At 42.9% G+C, this 18,718-nt stretch overlaps 1 protein-coding gene across 3 annotated transcripts in view; it reads right to left on the bottom strand.

Annotated features, from left to right (window-relative positions):
• The window catches only part of AGO2 (argonaute RISC catalytic component 2), a 52,251-nt gene extending 33,744 nt beyond the window's left edge, over positions 1-18,507 (bottom strand). For 2 of the 3 annotated variants that reach the window (XM_039731484.1, XM_039731485.1), the window contains exons 1-2: positions 18,356-18,507; positions 1,259-1,454 (exon numbers count right to left, since the gene is read on the bottom strand). In XM_039731484.1, the coding sequence (XP_039587418.1) occupies positions 1,259-1,454; positions 18,356-18,386 (227 nt within the window). In that variant the 5' untranslated portion in view covers positions 18,387-18,507. Of the gene's footprint in view, positions 1-1,258; positions 1,455-17,832 lie in introns of all 3 variants that reach the window. The other variant, XM_039731487.1, reaches the window with a different exon arrangement.
• Positions 18,508-18,718: the final 211 nt, after the last annotated feature.

The following is an 18,718-nucleotide window of genomic DNA, read 5'->3' as shown; positions in this document are numbered from 1 at the left end:
TGTGCAGCACTTGGCTCCCAGAGGAGCTGCAGAGGCAATCTGGATCAGCCAGCAGCTGGCAGAGCTGGAGTGGTGGCAGAGACAGCAGTTCAGGAAAGAAAAACTCTCACAGCTCCCCTTACGAAAAAAAAAGTGAGTGCTGCAAGTGTTTTGCAGTGCTCCAGTGCAGGAAGAGCATCTCAGTGAAATCAGCTGTTGCCGTTGGGCAAGAAGAGAGTTCAGCTTCCTTCATTTAACAACAGTGTTTGCTTTTGAAATTAACCTCAGCTCTTGACTAGCTGAAAAATTAAACTAAAAAAAAAAAAAACAAAAAAAACCCAGGGCAGCAAAGCACAGTGGTGCTGCTTTGTGAAAACACTATCATTACCAACTCCTCAGTGTAACAATGGAGAATGCCCTCAGGTTTATTAACTCACATTAGGAAAACTATGGCTTTGGGTGGCTTTTTTGACTCCACACTGTTTATTCTCATGACAGCTTGTTCCACCCATGTCACCTTTTTTAACAAGGAAAGGCTTTGCTCTTGAATATATAAACAGGCCATTCCAATCCTCCACAGTCAAGGTGTAGTTATGATGATGACACTTGTGGTTTCCAGCTGGTGCCAAGTCTCATTCTCAAATTTCACTTCTGGCAACGCCGCTTCTTTTTCAAGTCAATGAAGTTGCACACTCCAGCAGGGCACAGATGCCAAATGCAAGACCTGGCTGCTTGCTTCCCTGGACAGCTGATCTGTGTTTTCACCTTGCTATCTGTTTCAGGAACATAGTTTTCCCTTATATAGAATCTACTGATGAAGGATAATTTCTTACCTGCTTTAGTAACTCCATAATCCTCTCCCACAAACGGGTTTTGCCTCCTCTTGTAAGCAGGGAAAGGTGGGAAAACAATCTGGTAACATCAGCTCCCTGCTGAAGGACTTCAGCCAATTACACCCCAATATTTAACCAGGTAATAAGAAATCATTTTTATCAAGTTGGCTTATACTGACCCAGCTTCAATAGAGCTAATACAGCTTATCCATCTGCCACCAGTGGCTTCAATCAGCAGCATCTTAAGATTCTGACATAATCAATCCAAGTAAAGATTTGGAAGTAAAAAAGAAGTATATACATATCCTGTTAATTGAAGTGATCAGTACAATCACTGATTACAGCCAGACATCTTTCCAGACATCAGTGAGGGGCACCTGGCTCCAGCTTTTTCAAATTAAAAGAAGACTGCAAATAAACTGAGGAAAGGCAAAGCACAGTGTTACCTGTTAACTCTTCTAGGACATTTTTCTGGCTTTATATCCAATTCATAATGGTAGATATCTATTTTAGGAATGTCCATTTCAAAGAAGTTGGCCTGCAGTTTGATTGTTCTCCCAGAAGTGCCAAAATCTGGTCGAGGAGGAGGTTTAAAGGCATATCCCTGGATTGGTGGTGGCAATGGGGGAGGAGGTGTGAGCACTGCAAAAGAGAGAAAGCACAATTTAGCCATCAGCTGTCTCAAATTGACATTTCAGCAAATTTACAGGCTATTGGACCAGTGAAGCCCAGCACATTTAAACCATGACTCTTTTTAAACAACCAATTTTTAAAAAAGCCTAAATCGTGCTTTCAGGAGACCACAAATTTTGTTTTTATTTCTCATGCTGTTTCACAATTTGTTGTATTACACAGCCCCAGTTACTGGAAAAAAAAAACCCTTGAGAAGTTGTATTTTCTTATACAACAAGTCAGCTGGGTAGGAATTTCACAGACCAAGCAGAAAAGCAAGAACCAAGCTCTTCCTTGCAGGGAATAATCTTCATTTCAAAACAGATCTACCCACATTCATTTGAGCAAACACCTATGAATGGGGTTTACACCACTTCCCTCCATGCTGCAGCTCTCTGCAAAATCCTGTATGAGAAATAAACTATATCCTACTGCTTCCTTCACACAGAAAGCAGCAAATACAGCACTGCTGTTGTGCTCAATTCTTGAGCTCAAACATCAGCTGTTGCTCAGACAACGTGAAGCAGAAGCACAAAGGCTCCTTGCTGTTGTTTCAATCCAGGAAAGTCCATTAAAACCCACAGAGAAGTGTGTAAGGTACCAAGTTGAGTACTCAAAACTTCTGCAGCCTCAGTGCTCAGGTGTTCTGTGCTCTGGAGCAACAACACTTGCAGCAAAATCTTCGCATGTGAAATAACTCAGGAGGTTTCTCATTACTTATGTAAGAATCCAGGTGTGGTTTCTCAAGATTATCAAATTCAGTTCTCTGCTAGCACCAGAAACAATTCACATCCCTTCATTAACAAATCTGTCACCACCTTTCCACCCTGGCTTTCTCTACTTAAAGCTGTTCCAGAACTGTGATGCTCCAATGCTCAGAAAACGTCCTTCCACTATTTTTTTTTTTGGCAGGTTATAGTCAGTGGCCTTCATATTGAGTACTCCTGATTGTACTTCTAGATTTAAACCAAACACCCATTTAATACTAAATTCAAGGCCATACTCCTTCTGTTAGTCCCTGCTCCTAAATCAGGCTTCATCATTCTCATCCTTCCAGCGATTTTTCCTGGGGAAGACTAAGTGATAACCACACTGGTGCTTCCACCTTGGGAAAAGGCAGATTCATGAGCCCTAAACTGCCTTTGCCTGCTGTACCACTGCCTTGTAAAGGCCATCCAGTGACCACTCAGGGCACATGCACCCATTTCAGTTGCTTATGATCATCTCCCAATTCCCTATGAACTCCCAGCTATACTAAATAAATCTTTAATAAATCTACTTTTAATAAATAAGTCTTTAATAAATCTACTTTTCCAAGCCATTTCTATTAACCTGCTGCTTTCTGAATGTTGCTCAGATTCTCCTTTTCCTGACAATGCCTCCTATACCTCTTGATGAAAATTCACACACTTATTCCTAACATTTATTCAATGTTTGCTAATGAAATAGTAAGACCATTCCCAACATTAGTAGCATCAATTCCCGACTTTACCCTCAACATTTCCCATGGGCAGTTTCCCACTCTTGAGTATCTCCCTATTTTTACCACTCTCCTAACAGTCAGCAGCAATTTCCCCATGCACCAAATACTTAAAAAGATTTGACACTGGGAAAATTATAGAGGGGTTTGTTATTATTTTTTGAAAATTTTCTTTCTGAGCTTGTCTCCCAAACATATTCTATGGCATCCACCCTTTTAATTCAGGCTACTGAAATCCAATTTCCTTATTTTCCCCCCCTTTTATAAATATTGCCTTCAAAGACTGTGGTTCTCCTACACTAACTCAATCAACACATTGAAGTCACTTCTTACTGAAGATCTGCATTTCCATAACCTAAAACTTCATGTTTCAGTGCTTCAGTTTTGCTTTCAATGGCAATACAGCAATTTTTATTTGAGTATTATTCATCCACTTTGCTCTTGCAGTGTCAACAGCTGCCCTGAGAAATGGAGCCAAGCATCACCTTAGCTCTTGTCTGTAAGCCAGCCTTGCCACGAGCAGCCTGTCTGCATCTGACCTTACCCACCTCCATCCCCCAAGGCAGGACAAAACACAGCTCACTGATTCTGCTCAACCTTTGGCTTTTTATTTTTTCTAAATTCCCACACATCCTGAACTTCTGAGACATCAGTTGTCATCTTTTCCCTGCACTTCCAGGCCCTCTCCTGACTTCACGTTTTTCTGATGGTGATCAACTCGCTCAGGTGGCCCTGCAGTCACCATGTCCCCTGTTTGGTGTGACAAATTCCCACTGGCTGTGTCATTCAGTGGAAAGAATCCCCTGCTGTGGACAGGACACCTAACAGAGTTATTGGCAGCATTACCACTACAGCTGGGAAGTAGCAGAAAAAAAACACTCCCACAAATATTTGTACTTGCAATACACCGAAGGTTTCTGTGATCCACCTCCAAATCTGATCAAGAGGATGTGCACAAAGCAGCCACTTCTACTCCTCCAGAATCCTGTTTGCCATCACTTCCACCCCCCTCTCTCAAATTTTACAATAATCTGTCTCCCACATGCATTTTCAGTCACTCTCCTGCTGAATCCTTTACAGATCACAACCGCACACATTTTTATTTTCACCTTTCTGTAACAGAATGTTCACATTTGAAAATTATGTCCTAACCATTAATTTTATTCTGTGATTTTTGTGTACTTCCATGATTCCCATAACATCACCCATTATAAAATATTTTAATTTTTTGTCCAGGTTCCTGCATTTTAGCAGTTCCATTTCTTGTTATCCACACTCTGCATTCTACACTGCCTTCCACAATTACCTGGCCAACTGTTATCAATATATTGATTTCCCTTCTCTTTCACAATGATTTTTATGCCTTCTAACATTTCTGTATTTACTCCCACATTCTAATTCCACTGCCCTCCCTTTTCTGTGACATATTTTGTACATCATGACTAATTTTTAAAATGACAAAAAAATTAAACTTAAAAATTGAAGGTACAAAGAGAAGCACGATTGAAGGGGACACACACCCCCACAAGCTCTTTATGCTGCCAAATTAAGAAATTCTGTAATTAAGCAATACATCCTCCCTCTCTTTGAAAATGGGATTGTTTAATGCTTCACAGGGCATAGCAAAGCCATATCTGGAAGTGTTCAGGGATCAACATGAACACATGTTGCTCAACAACACCACTGCATTCCTCCACTGGAGCTTCAGTGACAAGCAGTGAATAAAAGTGAGGGTTCAGCCCCATTTTTGAGAGTAAGATGAAATGCTGAGAGAAGCACAGATTCCTGGGGATGGCTGTGAAGGAGTTTTATAACCTGCATGACTCACAGAGATAAAAAAGCACCAAGCTGCCCGGAAAGCAGGACCACTGCCACCCTCTATTTTCATCCTAAACAATTTTTTCAATTATTTGGGTTTTACGATCCAATTAAAGGAAAAAAAGAAAAAAAAAAAGGTGTTGGGGGGGAAAGCTATTTCTGGCTCAACTCCCAAGGCAAAACTTATTTAGGGCAGGGTGTTGCTTCAAGGAGATAAGTACTGTTTATTAAACAGCAGCAGTGACCCGATAAGCGCTCAACCTACATTTCTGAAACAGACACGAATGTGTCAACTCCAGCAGCCAGGGATGGGAACTGAGCTCCAGGGGACAAGCTCTAAATATTGCAACCACCGAGCTGCATTCACTGTTTGCACTACTGCCTCAAATTAAGAAAGCAAAATCAAAGTATCTTGTGTAGAACTTATTGCAGCAAGCAGCTGCGAAGGGTAGAATCACAAAATACTGGATTTGGTGCTGACAGAACAGAGAAATAAGGCTTGAGCTTCTATTCAAAGCTTTCAGCCTTGATCAGGAGGCACAGTTGCTGCATTCAAAGTGGTTCAGCTGCCCCATCTCCCTGTTCAAACACCCCTGCAGAATTCCCATCACTCGCTCACTTTTAAATGTGACAGAAGCTGTATCAATACAGGAATATTTTCCTTAGTGCCAAGGTTCCTACGAGGAAGCTTTTGCAGCTGGATGAGGTGTGCTAGAGAGGACAGCACTGGACATCTGAGCTGGAAGTGATGCCCTGCCCAGGGAAACCTGCTAAAATTCATGCAGAGAAAACTTCATGAATAGAAATGCTGCTTCTGGAGACACTTTTCAAAGCATTGGAAAATCTACATGCATTCCTGGATTTTAGTTTTAAAGTGCTGTCAAGGAAAGAAGGGACTAGAAAAAAGATGAAAAGGCTAATAAACTGTGGGGTACTTACCATGGGGTAAGTATTGGAAGCTCCTCACTCATTTGCCAGACGATAAAATGAATAATGAGAGCATTTCAGCCTTGATATGATGATTGAGACCACCAAGAGCCCCATTTACAAGGTGTGAATTAAGGTGAGCTGAGTGTGGAATAATGAGGTGCCCACATGCTGTCTTTAGGCTTACTTTTCTCAGGAAAGAAACCAGACTTCCTATTATAATTCATCCCATTTACATAAACAAAATGTTCATAGCTATCAATCTTAAAAGCAGCAATTTCCACCAAAAGAAAAATCTGGAAAAGACAGATATCAGAAAAATAACAGTCTTGTGGCAGTTTTATGAAATAAAATTAACAATCAAGCAAAATTACTCTGTCAAAAGACAGGGGGGAAAGGTGGCAGTAGAGGAAACCTGGATAATCACAGAAATGCTGTATTAGTAAAAATAATTCTTGCAAATTTAAAACTATTGTGAACACGAGGCTGGCTGCTTTTACTCCTGCACATTACTGAGGATCAAAATCAGAGATAAAAGTGACTCAGGGAGTGAGCAGGCCAAGACACTCCTAGTCTATAAAAGGTGTGAATGAGCCACACACTTTGACAAGCTTCCACTCTAAAATCCTCACAATTATGCAATGATGGTTTTTCAGCACCATGTGCTCCATTAACCATTTCCCAGACTTGGAGCATTCATTTCTTTTGTCCTTCACCATATTTCAAACCTTAGCTGCTGGCCTGCTTAGCACGCTGGAAGTGCTGCCAGTCAGCATTAAACTTGCACATTGGAGATTTTTTAGCAAAGAATTATGCAATTTTAATGTGCAGTCAGAGGCCTAATGAGTTACTAAATAAGAAGGGGCCAAACAAGTTGCATGGAAGGGCTTGTCGACACAGGAAATCATCTGAGCATAATTACACCAGTGCAATTATATCAATAAGTTTCCTTGTGTGGCAAGTCCTAACTCATATTTAATAACCAGGTGATGTTTTCACAACTCTCAGTAGGTTTTAGCATTGGGCTCATGCAGTCTGTATATGCCAAGGGGAAGACTCTCTAAAACCATTTTTCTAAAAATACAAAATCTCCTAATGAAACTAAGGTGAAGGAAGCCTTATTTGAAAGCATCATTTTGGGTTAAGGTTTCCAATAGCAGATAATGGGGCTGCTCTTCCAGATCATCACTAAAGGTGTTTCAGGTACAACCACAGTGCACATTCACTGCTGCCTCCAGGTCAGCCTCTGCTGCCATCACAGAGATCCAGAGAGGATGCATCTCTCCTTGGGCAAAAAAGGAGATTTAATAACTTGTCCTCAACTACTGAGCAGCTATTTTGCCTCCAGAACTGCAAGAAATAAATAACGTGACAAATGTGTTCATCATGAGCAGGTTAAAAAGAACCAAGACTGGCAAAGGAACATCCTCCAGCAGAGGATTGTGAACACAGAGCAACACAGGTGGGAAGAGACCAGGCTGACTTTTCAAGTTTTGAATATCTTAAAGAACAGAGTTTCCACAACACCTCTTACAATCTGTTACACCCCCATGGTAAAATAAATTTGCCTTCTACTCAACTGGAGTTTCCTGTGCTCCAGCTTCTGCCCTGCTCTGGTGCACCTGCCACAAGACTGGCTCCATCTGCTCCAAAGGTTCCCCTCAGCCAGCTGGAGAAGCTGAAGATCACCAAGGTCATCTCTTCCCCTCCTCTTCCTAAGGCTGAACCCACCTGATTCCCTTCACCTCACCTGGTGTGCCACATGCTCCTTCCCCAGTGCCCTGTCACAGGGCTTGCAAAGGGGTCATGTCCCCTCCTGGAAGTGCTCTTTGGAGTGGGAGAAAGGGAGACTTGGAAAGGGGACACCACACACCAGGGGAAACAGGATTTCCACAAATAGTTATTCAACTAGCAGTAACAGAAGGAATTCAGAAAGAATGTGGAAAACACCCAGTACAGATCCTTGACAGGATCTGTGCAGAGTTTTTATGTATTCTAGGCACATATAAATAGAACAAGAGAAAAAACAGGGAGTTCAGCCTTTTCTTTTTAGGACCCAACTAAAGAAAAACTTGGGGCTGTCTTCAAGTTTTCTGACAGTCTGGGTTTTATAAAGAAGTTTAACTTCTGGCTTTCTGTTAAGAACCGTTAGGGAACGATAGGAGAGAGGCTGGCAGTGTTTTCTGTGAGATAAGGGAAACCCAAAGCTGCAGCTCTCAGTCCCTTGATATTCTGGGGCCAGAGGAATCCATATGGGACCTGTAAGTCTGTCTGCTGCTCATTAAGGATGTTTTAGAGCCTGGAAACCAGCTTTCAGTCAAGCTATAACATTCCTGATTAGATAATGCACAACAAAAAATGTTACAGATGTACCTATGAATCTCCCAGAACTCAACAAGCCACAAGGAGAAGAGAGGAGATGATGTGATCAGATTTTCAGTTGTCATTTTTGTCAAAACCCCACTCAAAAGGTTCTTCTGGTCTCTCAGTGAGCAGCTACCACACTTTCCAAGCACAGCACATTGCATGTGCCAAAGGGGGCTACAAGCAAAAGGGCTGGCTTAATACTGATGAGCAAAAATGAAGGAGCTGTCCTCACATTTGGTCACGACTACTGAGATGTTTGATGTTACTCTGCCAGACTGCTTCCATTTTCTTAATGCTGTAGTATGAAACTCAATACCTTAACAAAGAGTGAAAGTATTAGATAAACAGCACTGCCTTCATAACTGTAATCTCATTATGTTCAGTAGACTACTCCAGACATCATTTTATTGAATAATTGGCACTTCCTGTGAAAGAATTCACACAAGATTAACTTTCAAGCCAACCCTTTTACCTACTGAAAAACGTCCCTGCCCATGGCAGGCAGGTTGGACAGGATGATCTTTAGAGGTCCAGCCCAACCCATTCTATGATGATTTTTTCTGGAATAAGTAATGAGTTACAGACCTGCAGCTCCCTTGGTTACCCTGATGCCTTTTTGACCTCTGTAGGATACAGACACGACTATTTCACAGTGCCAGAAGTGATCACTGAGAGCAGAATCACTCCCAGACACCAAAGGTGTGAGCTGCAGTCACAGATCAAAGGGAGAAGCAAGACATCAATCCAGCCTGCTTTTAAGTCAGGACCACATTTCAAAGAATACGTAAGAACAAAAGAACTGAAGAGGAAGAGATCAAGGCTCCAGCAGAAAGCAGAATGGTTCTTTCCAGCTCACAAGCTGCTTCTGGACAATGTCAACTAGCAAAAGACACCAAGTGTTAGTACTTTGCTTTCCTCCCACATTCTCCTTGCAGCCTTGACCTTCAAAGTCAGCCTCCAAATTGTTGAATACCAGCAAGCTGCTTCTCACCACCTACAAGTGGGGTGAGCAGGGGCAGAGCACCTCAAGTGCAGAACTTCCACCCTCACTGCTCACAAACCAGGTGCCTTAACCAATCCCTGCACGTGGAATTTGACCAAGTCCTACCAAAACCCTTCTTAAGGGCCACAGAGAAATGCTTTTAATTACAAGCTGCAGCTTGAATTAAGTCATCCAAATAGCAAGCCTCAGCCAAACAATGGAGGGATGCTTATGGCTTACCCACAAGTCAGCAGCACAGTTTGAAGTTAAATGTGAATTCTAAGTACAAAATAACTTCATCTTCAGGCAAGCTTCTACTCAATGAAGGGGGAAATGGAGAACATTCTTAGTGCTATTTATCACATTTGACCATCATGATTCATTCCCTTTTCCATGCCTTAGAAAATGATGCTGAACTAACTCCAGATGTCTTTGTTAACAATTTGAAATACAGAATATAATGGTATTTTTTGCATTCATAAAAAGCAATGCCTCCATTCAATACAATCTGTGTTCTTTGCCATTTCAAAAGACCCAAAGTGAATAAACACATATTTTAAGAGGGAACAAAAAAACCCCAACCCACCTACTAGCACCTATTGCTCCCTTCAGGCTGCTTCTCCTCCAAAGTAGGTAAGACCAGAAATTCCATATTCATCATCCACTTTGTGCTTCCCTTACCCCTTGTTTGCATTTAGGTAAGGAAAGAAATGTGGCTCCCTCTCCTTCTGTACTACCTGACACTTGGAACTGCACAGGTGTGTAGGAAACAGCCTAACCCACCCTTCACTGGTTTCCTTGGTTTCTTTTAGAGTCACCACGAGGCTGGTAAAGCATGACTTAGTCATACATCAGCACCGACCCTCCCAAAAAATTTAACACACAGACTGAAGTTTCCGCCACTACTTGGTGTGAACATGAGACAGACAAGCAATTCCACTCAGTCCCCAGGAGCCACAGTAAATCCAGCTGCTGCCAGGTGCAGAGCTGAGCTCAGCAAGGGGTTCAGGGCCCCAGCCCCATCACCAGGTACCTCAACACCTGCACTCCCCAGCTGCCATCACACAACACCACGAGAGCTGCACAGCTCGCCCTGACACTCCATTACCTCCACACCTCAGGCTCTCAAAGATTATTTTTTTCCTCCTCAGAAACAGTAAGAACTGATCTCCGCATTACAGCCCAGGAGAGGATGCAGGATAGATTAAATCCCCTGAAGCAGAGTCAGAGTTCTCAGCAGTGCTGCTCTCCCAACACCTTTCCTTCCCCTGCCATCACACCCCATCCTCTCCTCCTGCATTTCCAGAGCCATCAGTGGCCACATGCACACCAGCTCCACTGAATTCATGAGTTCTAATGGCCCAGGCTCTATTCCATGGCCACTGGCATGGTTTTCCATGGGCTGTGCCTCACCAGCTGGGAGCTGGTGCCACAGAGGCCCCGGATCCATGTTCCCTGTGGGATCTGCATTGTGCACAACTTAATGAAACACAGAAGTGATTTGTCCTCAGCCAACTAAAGAAAGAAGTTAGGATGGTTCTGCTTTCAGTTGTACCTTTGCAAGCACGTTTCATACCCACACAGACTCTGGCTGGCAGTGTTTCTGTGCAAAATCTAAAAATAAAAATTAAGTTGTCTTCATTCCTAAACACTTTTTAATTACAAAACTCAACTGTAGAGCTGTAGCTCAGAGGTAGTCATGTCTTCCTTGGGGAAAAAAAAAATCTTTTCTCACAACCACACTGGATTAATCTACAAACACACAAACACTCTCGTGGTTTAGGTTCAGAATAGAAAAATTCCCAGCTAAGATTCGAGGTTGTGCTTTATTTTATCATTTCAAATAGTGAAAGCAGCTGCAGCAGCATCTTCAACATGCAGTAGTATCTCCTGTGGTTTCCAGAGATAGGGCTGTGGTTTCCAGCATCACTGCAAAGAGGGCAAAATGCAGCTTCCTAATAGTGGAATAACTGAGATATTACAGAATAGGATGGCAGCAGAAGTCCCCTATCAGAATTTTTTTTTCTATTACACCTCAGGGTTTTTTCCTCCACCTGCTTCTTGTAAGCAACTGATGTTCTCATATTACCTGATACAAACTAAAACTCAGCTATGAAACATAAAAAAGTCACACGAAAGTTTGCTACAGAGAGGCCTCCTTGAAATTTGACATTGAAGGGAATTTGCAAGTCAAACAATTAGGAAAAAACCACCACTACTGTGTTCTTATCACATAACGAGACCCAGACAACAAAGCTTCATTTCCCTGCCCTGGCAGGAAGTTTCCTTCTTCTGAAAGAAGCTCTGACTTTTAAATAACACACCCTCATGCAAATATTCTGAATCCCTATGAGTTATTCCTAAGAGTTCCCTCATTAAACACTGAAGCTCTTCCCAAAATGAAATGCGCTGGTTCACCGAGAAATTAATTCTTCTGCATTGTCATTTCCACATGAACCTGGATTTCTGCTCTATTTCATTTTTTGTTTTGCTTATGGTTTGGAGGGTTGGTGGTTTTTGGGGTTTTCTTTTTAAACCTATGTCTCTCAGTAGAGAGAGTTCTGTTTCACAACAGAAATATGTAAGTCAGCAGAGCTGAAGTTGACAAGTGGAATTATTTGAGAAACCTTAGGTTTCACTGGCAGTAAAAAAACCACAAACAAGGGAAACCCCCTGCTCTCCCAAAGCCTTGTCCTCCATGCGGATTTCAGATATGATGGGACAAGAGTGTAAAACCAACAGAGAAATTGATTAAAAAAGCCCACAAAAACCAGTAGAAAGGGAGCATTCAGTGCAAACCACAAGCTGTATGAAAGGACAAAGAAAGAAGTTCATTATCAAAGTCAAGAACACAGCAACATTTAGACAGGAATTCACCCTCTCTATGAACAGATGCCTGTCCTTTAATAGCAAACACTTGCTAAACAAGTTTCATAATTAGGCTCCAGTAATAATTATGTTTTAAAGTTTTATTCATCTACATGACAGGTTTAACTTCAAACAATTTTTGATTGATCTAGCTAAGCCAGTGAAACCTCCACACTTGGGAATTCTGCTAAAATTGGCTTATTTAAAATAAATCTAAATTAGCACATCCACACACACTTCCTACTACTAAATTAAAATTAAAATTTCCTGATTTTCTCACATTAATAAGCTCTTGTGTAAATTTCATGACTAAACTAGGAACATGAAAAAAGCATTGCTGAGACAAAAAGTTGCAATTCTCTGGCATGAGCAGCTATACAGAGCCACCCACAGTGTCCAACACTGCCAATGCAGATCCTCAGTGGCCACAAAAGAGTTACTTTTTTCCTAGACTATATACAAAATCATAAATATCACTTGATACACTTGATAAGTTTCAGAAGTGTATTTTCAAGTTTCCGAAGAAAACATGCTGAGATTAGTTTACTTCTCAAAAAAATGAAAACTTCAGTTTTGCTGTGCATCTCCTCTTGTCATACCCAACACACGCTGGAAGTGACACCACGAGACAGTAAATTCATGTACTGTTTAAACACACAGTCTTCAGACTTACATATATTTTATTAAAAATATTCTCCACCTTCTGTTTATAAAACAGCTTGTATAAGGGAATTCATCAGGTTGTGCCAGGAGAGCTTTTGGGAAAAACTGTAGAGCTCAAAACTGCAGATGTAGAGCCCATAACTGGAGTTATTCTGCATCTCTGAAAAGTTAAATATTTTAATGCTTCTCCCAAAGACAGAGACTTGCATGACTCCAGACTTATTAATTTGAGACCTGGTCCCCAACACCTCCACTGCAGATGCCAATAAACTCCCACACAAGACAGAACACAACTGAGCAGCACTACAGAAAACAGAACAAGACAAACAAATTACAATAGGAGAGAACAAATCAGTCTCACCACACCTGTGATTAAAATAATAAATAAATCCCTTTCACAACCCAAAGAGCAACAAAATTTGGTAGCACTGTGGACAGCTCAATGAGCACCCAATTCAAAAGAAAAACCTCAAAGCAAGCTTTGAACTGACTTGATTATGCCAGGTTCCACAGTACTTTCCCATCTAAATCAACGGTTTGCTTCCACCTTGGCTGTGTCCAGTTTTATGAAGTCATACAGTAAAAAAACAAAAAAACCCAAACAAAACTTTCCTTCCTAGAAAGCCTGGACACCAGGTGCCACGTGGCTTCAGAGCTGCAGCACAGCAACAAAACAGGGTGTTTAGGAGAAGCAATTTTGCTTAATACGAAATGCAAAGACAGACTACAGAAACAGATGAAATAATGCTCACACAAAAACTTTTTATTTGAAAGCACTGAATATCGTTCTGAAAAAGAGAACAATAAAAGCAAAACCATTAAAACAGAGAGGGTAAAATGAATTGCACTAATCCATGGTGCTCACTAAACAGACTGAAGGACACGACTGTTTAAAACAGTCTTAAGTATATAAAAATACAGACATCACCTCAGTCTCGAGGAGTTAAAAAACCTCCACTTCCTGGACAGTACTAGAAAGTCTCTTCAAGGCACAACTTCTTAGAAATGGCTACCACAGGAACTCACAAATTACAGCTCTGGTGGAAAACATGAGAGACACTACACAAATTCAGTCTACCTGGGGTTGATACTACCCAGGTCTATCTTTTCCCAATTTCTGCAGTATAAAATGTATAATGAAATTTTTAAGTTCAAATTTGTGTATTACAATATATGTGGGGGGGAAAAAAATCCAACCCAAAATCCCTTGGCATTGAATTCAAAGGGCTGTGCTTTCCCAGTCAATAGGATAAGAGATATTTTATTTTAGTGGGCTGCTTTGTGAGTACATCAGAGAGGAAGCAAGATACTAAAACAAATTAATTGGACAATGCATGGAACAGATCCCTACCCACAGCCACTACAGTCAAAACTACGTAATATTTTCCATCAGCTTTTTTTTTTTTCCTCTAGTTCATAACTTACCAAAAATAAGATACTGGAGGCTGACTTTTCTTCATTTAGAGATTTAGATACAAATTCTGGTAGGCTGAATATTAGAAATTTCATCACTAAAAACAGGACCAAGTATTTTGCATAAATATCAAGTAAGGGAAGCAGAACACCAAAATTCTGACAGCCCTTAAAAGTTCTGTGAAGCTGTTGTCAGGACAGGCTTAGCCAACATGAACAGGACTTTCATCAGGCAGGTAAAGTTCCTAATTAGTTAAAACTATCTGTGTTTGCAGAGCAAATTTAGCAGAAGTTTACTGTGTTCATTGGCTGATCCCTGCAATTTCTGGAAGGCCAGAAGTGTTTAGCAGGGCTGGTTTCTGAAATGGAAAAATCTCTCCCTCCTCTACAGTTCTAAGGGGTACAACAACATCAGATGATCATCTAAAGCATTTTCTCTTACTGAATTAAAGCATTTATGTCCCTTTTCCACCCTTCTGTGAAAGAGGGGCAGACTGGTGGTCATAGCAGTGAAGGAAGAGCTATAAATTGTGAAAAAAGAACTTTCCTGGAAGCCAGGAAGGTTTGGGTGTTCTCTGCACTGCTTCTGTGCATTCCAGTGCACCACTGAGTACATACAAGCACACAACAATTCTGCAAAAGTGAAAAACTTCAAGATAAAGTGAAAATAATTGCACAAAATCCCATGTAACTGCAAAGTCAGCATGAGAATCACTGCTGAAAAAGATGTTTCACTTTTCAATAGCAAATAGCATCGTTCAGCTCACCAAGGAAAGGAGAAAGTTTGGTATCACATCTGACACCACCAATTATCTTTCTATCAAACCACCTTATCTTTAAGCCACCTGAAAAGAACACAGTTATCTGAGGCAACATAATGGTATAGAATTTTTCTTTCCTCAGGAAAATATATTGGTAATGACAACAGCACATTTGAAAAAGCGATTCTGTGTTTTGTCGGCTGCAACTTTGTCAAATGCAATTTCAATATTAGCAAAAACAAAGAGAGCTGAGGCTGCGTACAAAGCTTTCATTCCCTCCTCTTTGTGTGGCAGCTTACAAGGAGTTTCAGCATTCATTTATGGTCTAAAATTAAGCCAAAGAAACTGGATGATTCTGTGATGCCAGCAGCAGAGAAAGACCAGGTCCACATAGACCCTCAAGAGAACAGAAAAAGATTTTTTAAGAAGAGAAGGACAGACCTTTAACAGGGATGTACAGGAGAAACATCCACTGCCACTGAAAAACAAGCTAAGAGGACACTGGTGGATTAAATTCAACCAGATGAAGATATTGCCATTTCTACTACCCCAGTTAAGGCATGAGCACACCCTTCCCTGCACCACATTTTAAGACTGAAGACTCTGAAAGACAATCAACATCTAACATCCAAAATCTTCAAGAAAATGCATGGAAGGCAAAAACAAGTACCTACACTGAAAACTAAAACAGACAAGTTTCAACAGTCTATTCACAATTTTAAAGGGTAACTTAAAACTAAATGACAAGAAAATAACTTTAGTTCCACTAATTTAATAAAGTTGGTTTTTGTGCTAGGGAAAAAAAAGCTGGTATTTCACATGCAAAGCTATAATCAACTTCACACTTTTTATAAGACAATTACTGCTTCAACAATAAATTAGGACCCTCAACATCAGGCAAAACCAAATATCCTTTCAAAGAATAAAAGAGAAATCTGTGTTGTGCTAAGTTTAGAATTAATAAATACATTAAGAACCAGAAGTGCAAGTTCCAGAAGTTTAGGCAGCTTTTAATCAAATCTTTTAACTGAATGACAGTACTTTTATTATGACATTTTTCTATCCTTCTAAAAAAAGTACATCAAAAAGCAACAGTATCAAGATTTTTCTGCAAAAGAATTCCCTCTCAGATTTTCAGATTCTTGACTTTTCACACTTTCTTGAAGCTAAAAAAAGGCTATGGACACAATGTCACAGCAAATTCAACACCAAGTCAAGAATTCAGACACTATTTGGGAAAAAGCAAAAAGGGATCGTTAATTTCCCAATTTTGGAAACAGTGATTTCATGACAACTGTGATTTCATGGGTACAAAAACCCACCTTACTCTTGACATAACAGCATGTTTGAACAAACTCTGCATGTTCAGTTCAGCAGCAATGTTTTGAAATCGGTCAGATATGGCCTCCTAACTTGCTTGATACTGTTTCCAGAAAAAGAATTAAGACTAAAATAGCAAACCCTGTGGCAAATTGAGCGGTTCCTCTGGCAGGGGGCCAGCACCAGGGGCACCCTCCGATGGACTTGGCTGCAGAGCCCAGTTTGGACACGAACTGGGAGAGCAAAGCAGCTCCTGAGCATCAGCAGCGTCGGGAGAGGGCAGCGGGATGCGGACAGAGCAGGGATGAACAGAGCCTTTCCTTGGTGTCAAGGATGTGCTGACAGACCTGGAGAGGCTGCAGCTCTCTGCTGTGTTCACAGCAGCCCTGGCTCGGTGAGGGGCTGTAAACCACACTTGTGCTCTCTGCTCCGAGCAGGATTTCACACACGGTGGGTTTGTAGTTTTCAGATTAACATGCGGCAGGGGACTTCAGAGTCCCTGCTTCCAGGCTGGTTCACAGCACAGCCACGCTCTAATAAAAATCTCCAAGATGCCCTGCCTCGTGTGTGGAGCAGGAAGCTGCTGGGCTGCCAGAAGCCACCGAGCTGCTGAGGCTGTCCGTGGATGATTTCACAGGAAGGAAGCAGAGCCTCGCTCACCATGTGGAGAAGAAGTCGCAGCTCCCAGCCCGGCGCAGGGGAAAGGGCTGAACCACGCTGATAAACTCGGAAGTAAACAAGACACAAGATGAGCTCGGCCCGAGGCAGCAGAACAGAGACACACACGGGTGACAACGCACAGGTGAAAGCACAGCAGTGCCAGGAGCCCGAGGTTAAGGGGCTGGTGCTCCAGGAAGGGGAAAGCATTCCTCCACACCAAACGTGGGTTTGCCCTGATGGCAAACAGCAGCCACCAGCTGGGAGATCATTCCAAGTGAAAGGGAAACTGGTAGGATCGGATAGAGAGTAAATAGAGACTCCCACACATGAAACTACTCTCAGCCCATAGGCTGGTAATATTTTTAATTATCTGTCTCCTTAAGCACAATTTTGAACAAGATCTATCACCAGGAGGTGACAGAGCAACAGCCCGATGTGAGCCACTGTGAACACCTGTAAACTGGAAGTGTACCTGTGCCTGAGCAAGGGAACCCGACACCAGAAACCAAAAGGATCACACCTCTAGTTCTACAGTCACTGGTGCCGAAATGTGCAAATGATGTTACACATGGAAGCAAGACCTTGGACATCAGTCTGGACACACAGAGCTGTAGAGACCTGTCTGCCTGCTGGGCCAGTAAGAGCCCGGTGAGGAAGTAAAAACAGAGGAACTGTACTTCAAGAGGAAAATAATAACTTCTGATTACTGCCCCTTCAGGAGAACCAAGTCAGAGGGGGAAAAAAAAGGAAAAAAAAAAAAAAGCCAGCACCTAACTGTGGATCCCAAGATATGAATGCTTTTACCGAAGCATCTGTAAGAGGAGCACTAAAAGACATCTCAGTTACAGGTCCTGTATTTCCCTACACTAGTCCTTGCTAGATTATCCCTCTAAGGAAGGAAATTTTATGCAAAACAATTGAGAACAGTAGCACAAAATAAAGTTCCATTTATTTTGAAACTTTTCTGGAAGAAAACCAGGTGCCAATCACCCAAACACTGTTGTTTCTACATAAGAATTCTCACCGCAGAAACAGCCTAACACTAAAAAGGAGAAAACATGGAACTGCAAAAACTCGCACAGAATTAACCTGTATTTCCCCAAAGTGATAGTAAACGTCCCTAGAGGAGTTGCTAACTCTTCTTTGCACGTCCGCCTTTCCTTTGCTCCCAGATTCGCTCCCAGCACAGACGAGCCGGAGGACGCCCAGCGCTGCCCCTCAGCGCTCCCGACGTGCGGGCGCTTCCCCCGCACCTCCCCGCGCAACTATCGCGGCGCGGCCGCCCAGGAACACGCGGCCGGCCGGGAATCCCGGGATGGAGCCGGGAGAGAGGAAATGGAGACCCCGGTCCGCAGCGGGAGCCGCGCCGGCCTCAGGGCTCGGCAGAGGGAGGGGGGAGCGCGGCAGGGAAGGCGACCCTCCCCTCAGAGGGGCCTCCGGACACGCGGCCCTGCCCGAGGTGGCGGCGGCGCCCTGACCCTCCTTCCTCCGCCGCTCCAGCCAGGCCCCAGCCGGGGGGGAAGAGGAGCTCCCGGGGCTCCCCACGGACACGGACCGGGAAAGCCGCTCCGGGGGCAGCGGAGGAGGGAAAGAAACCCGGGCGAAAGCTCACCGGGTCCGGCGGAGGGGGCTCCCGGGTACATGTCTCCGTGTGTGCGGCGGCGGAGGCGGCGGCGGCTCCAGGGGAGGGCACGGGGGAGGGAGCGAGCCCGAGCCCCGGCTACGCTGTCGGGGGAAGGGGAGGAGGAGGAGGAAGGAAAGGGGAGGGGGCTAAACTCAAATGGCCATTAAAAAAAAAAAAAAAAAAGAAAGAGGGAGGAGGAGGAGGGCCGGGAATCCAGGTTACTCGTCGGCACTGAGGAGCGGGGAGGGGAGGAGGAGGAGCCGCGGGGTCACGGGGAAGGAGCGCTCCGCCCTCGGCCGGGCGGGCGGGAAGCGGCCGCGGGACCGGGATCAGCGGCGCTGCCGAGTCGAG

Source organism: Passer montanus, unplaced genomic scaffold, assembly GCF_014805655.1.
Source record: "Passer montanus isolate IOZ18808 unplaced genomic scaffold, ASM1480565v1 scaffold78, whole genome shotgun sequence".
NCBI lineage: Eukaryota > Metazoa > Chordata > Aves > Passeriformes > Passeridae > Passer > Passer montanus.
This window is presented reverse-complemented; position numbering and strand designations above follow the sequence as displayed.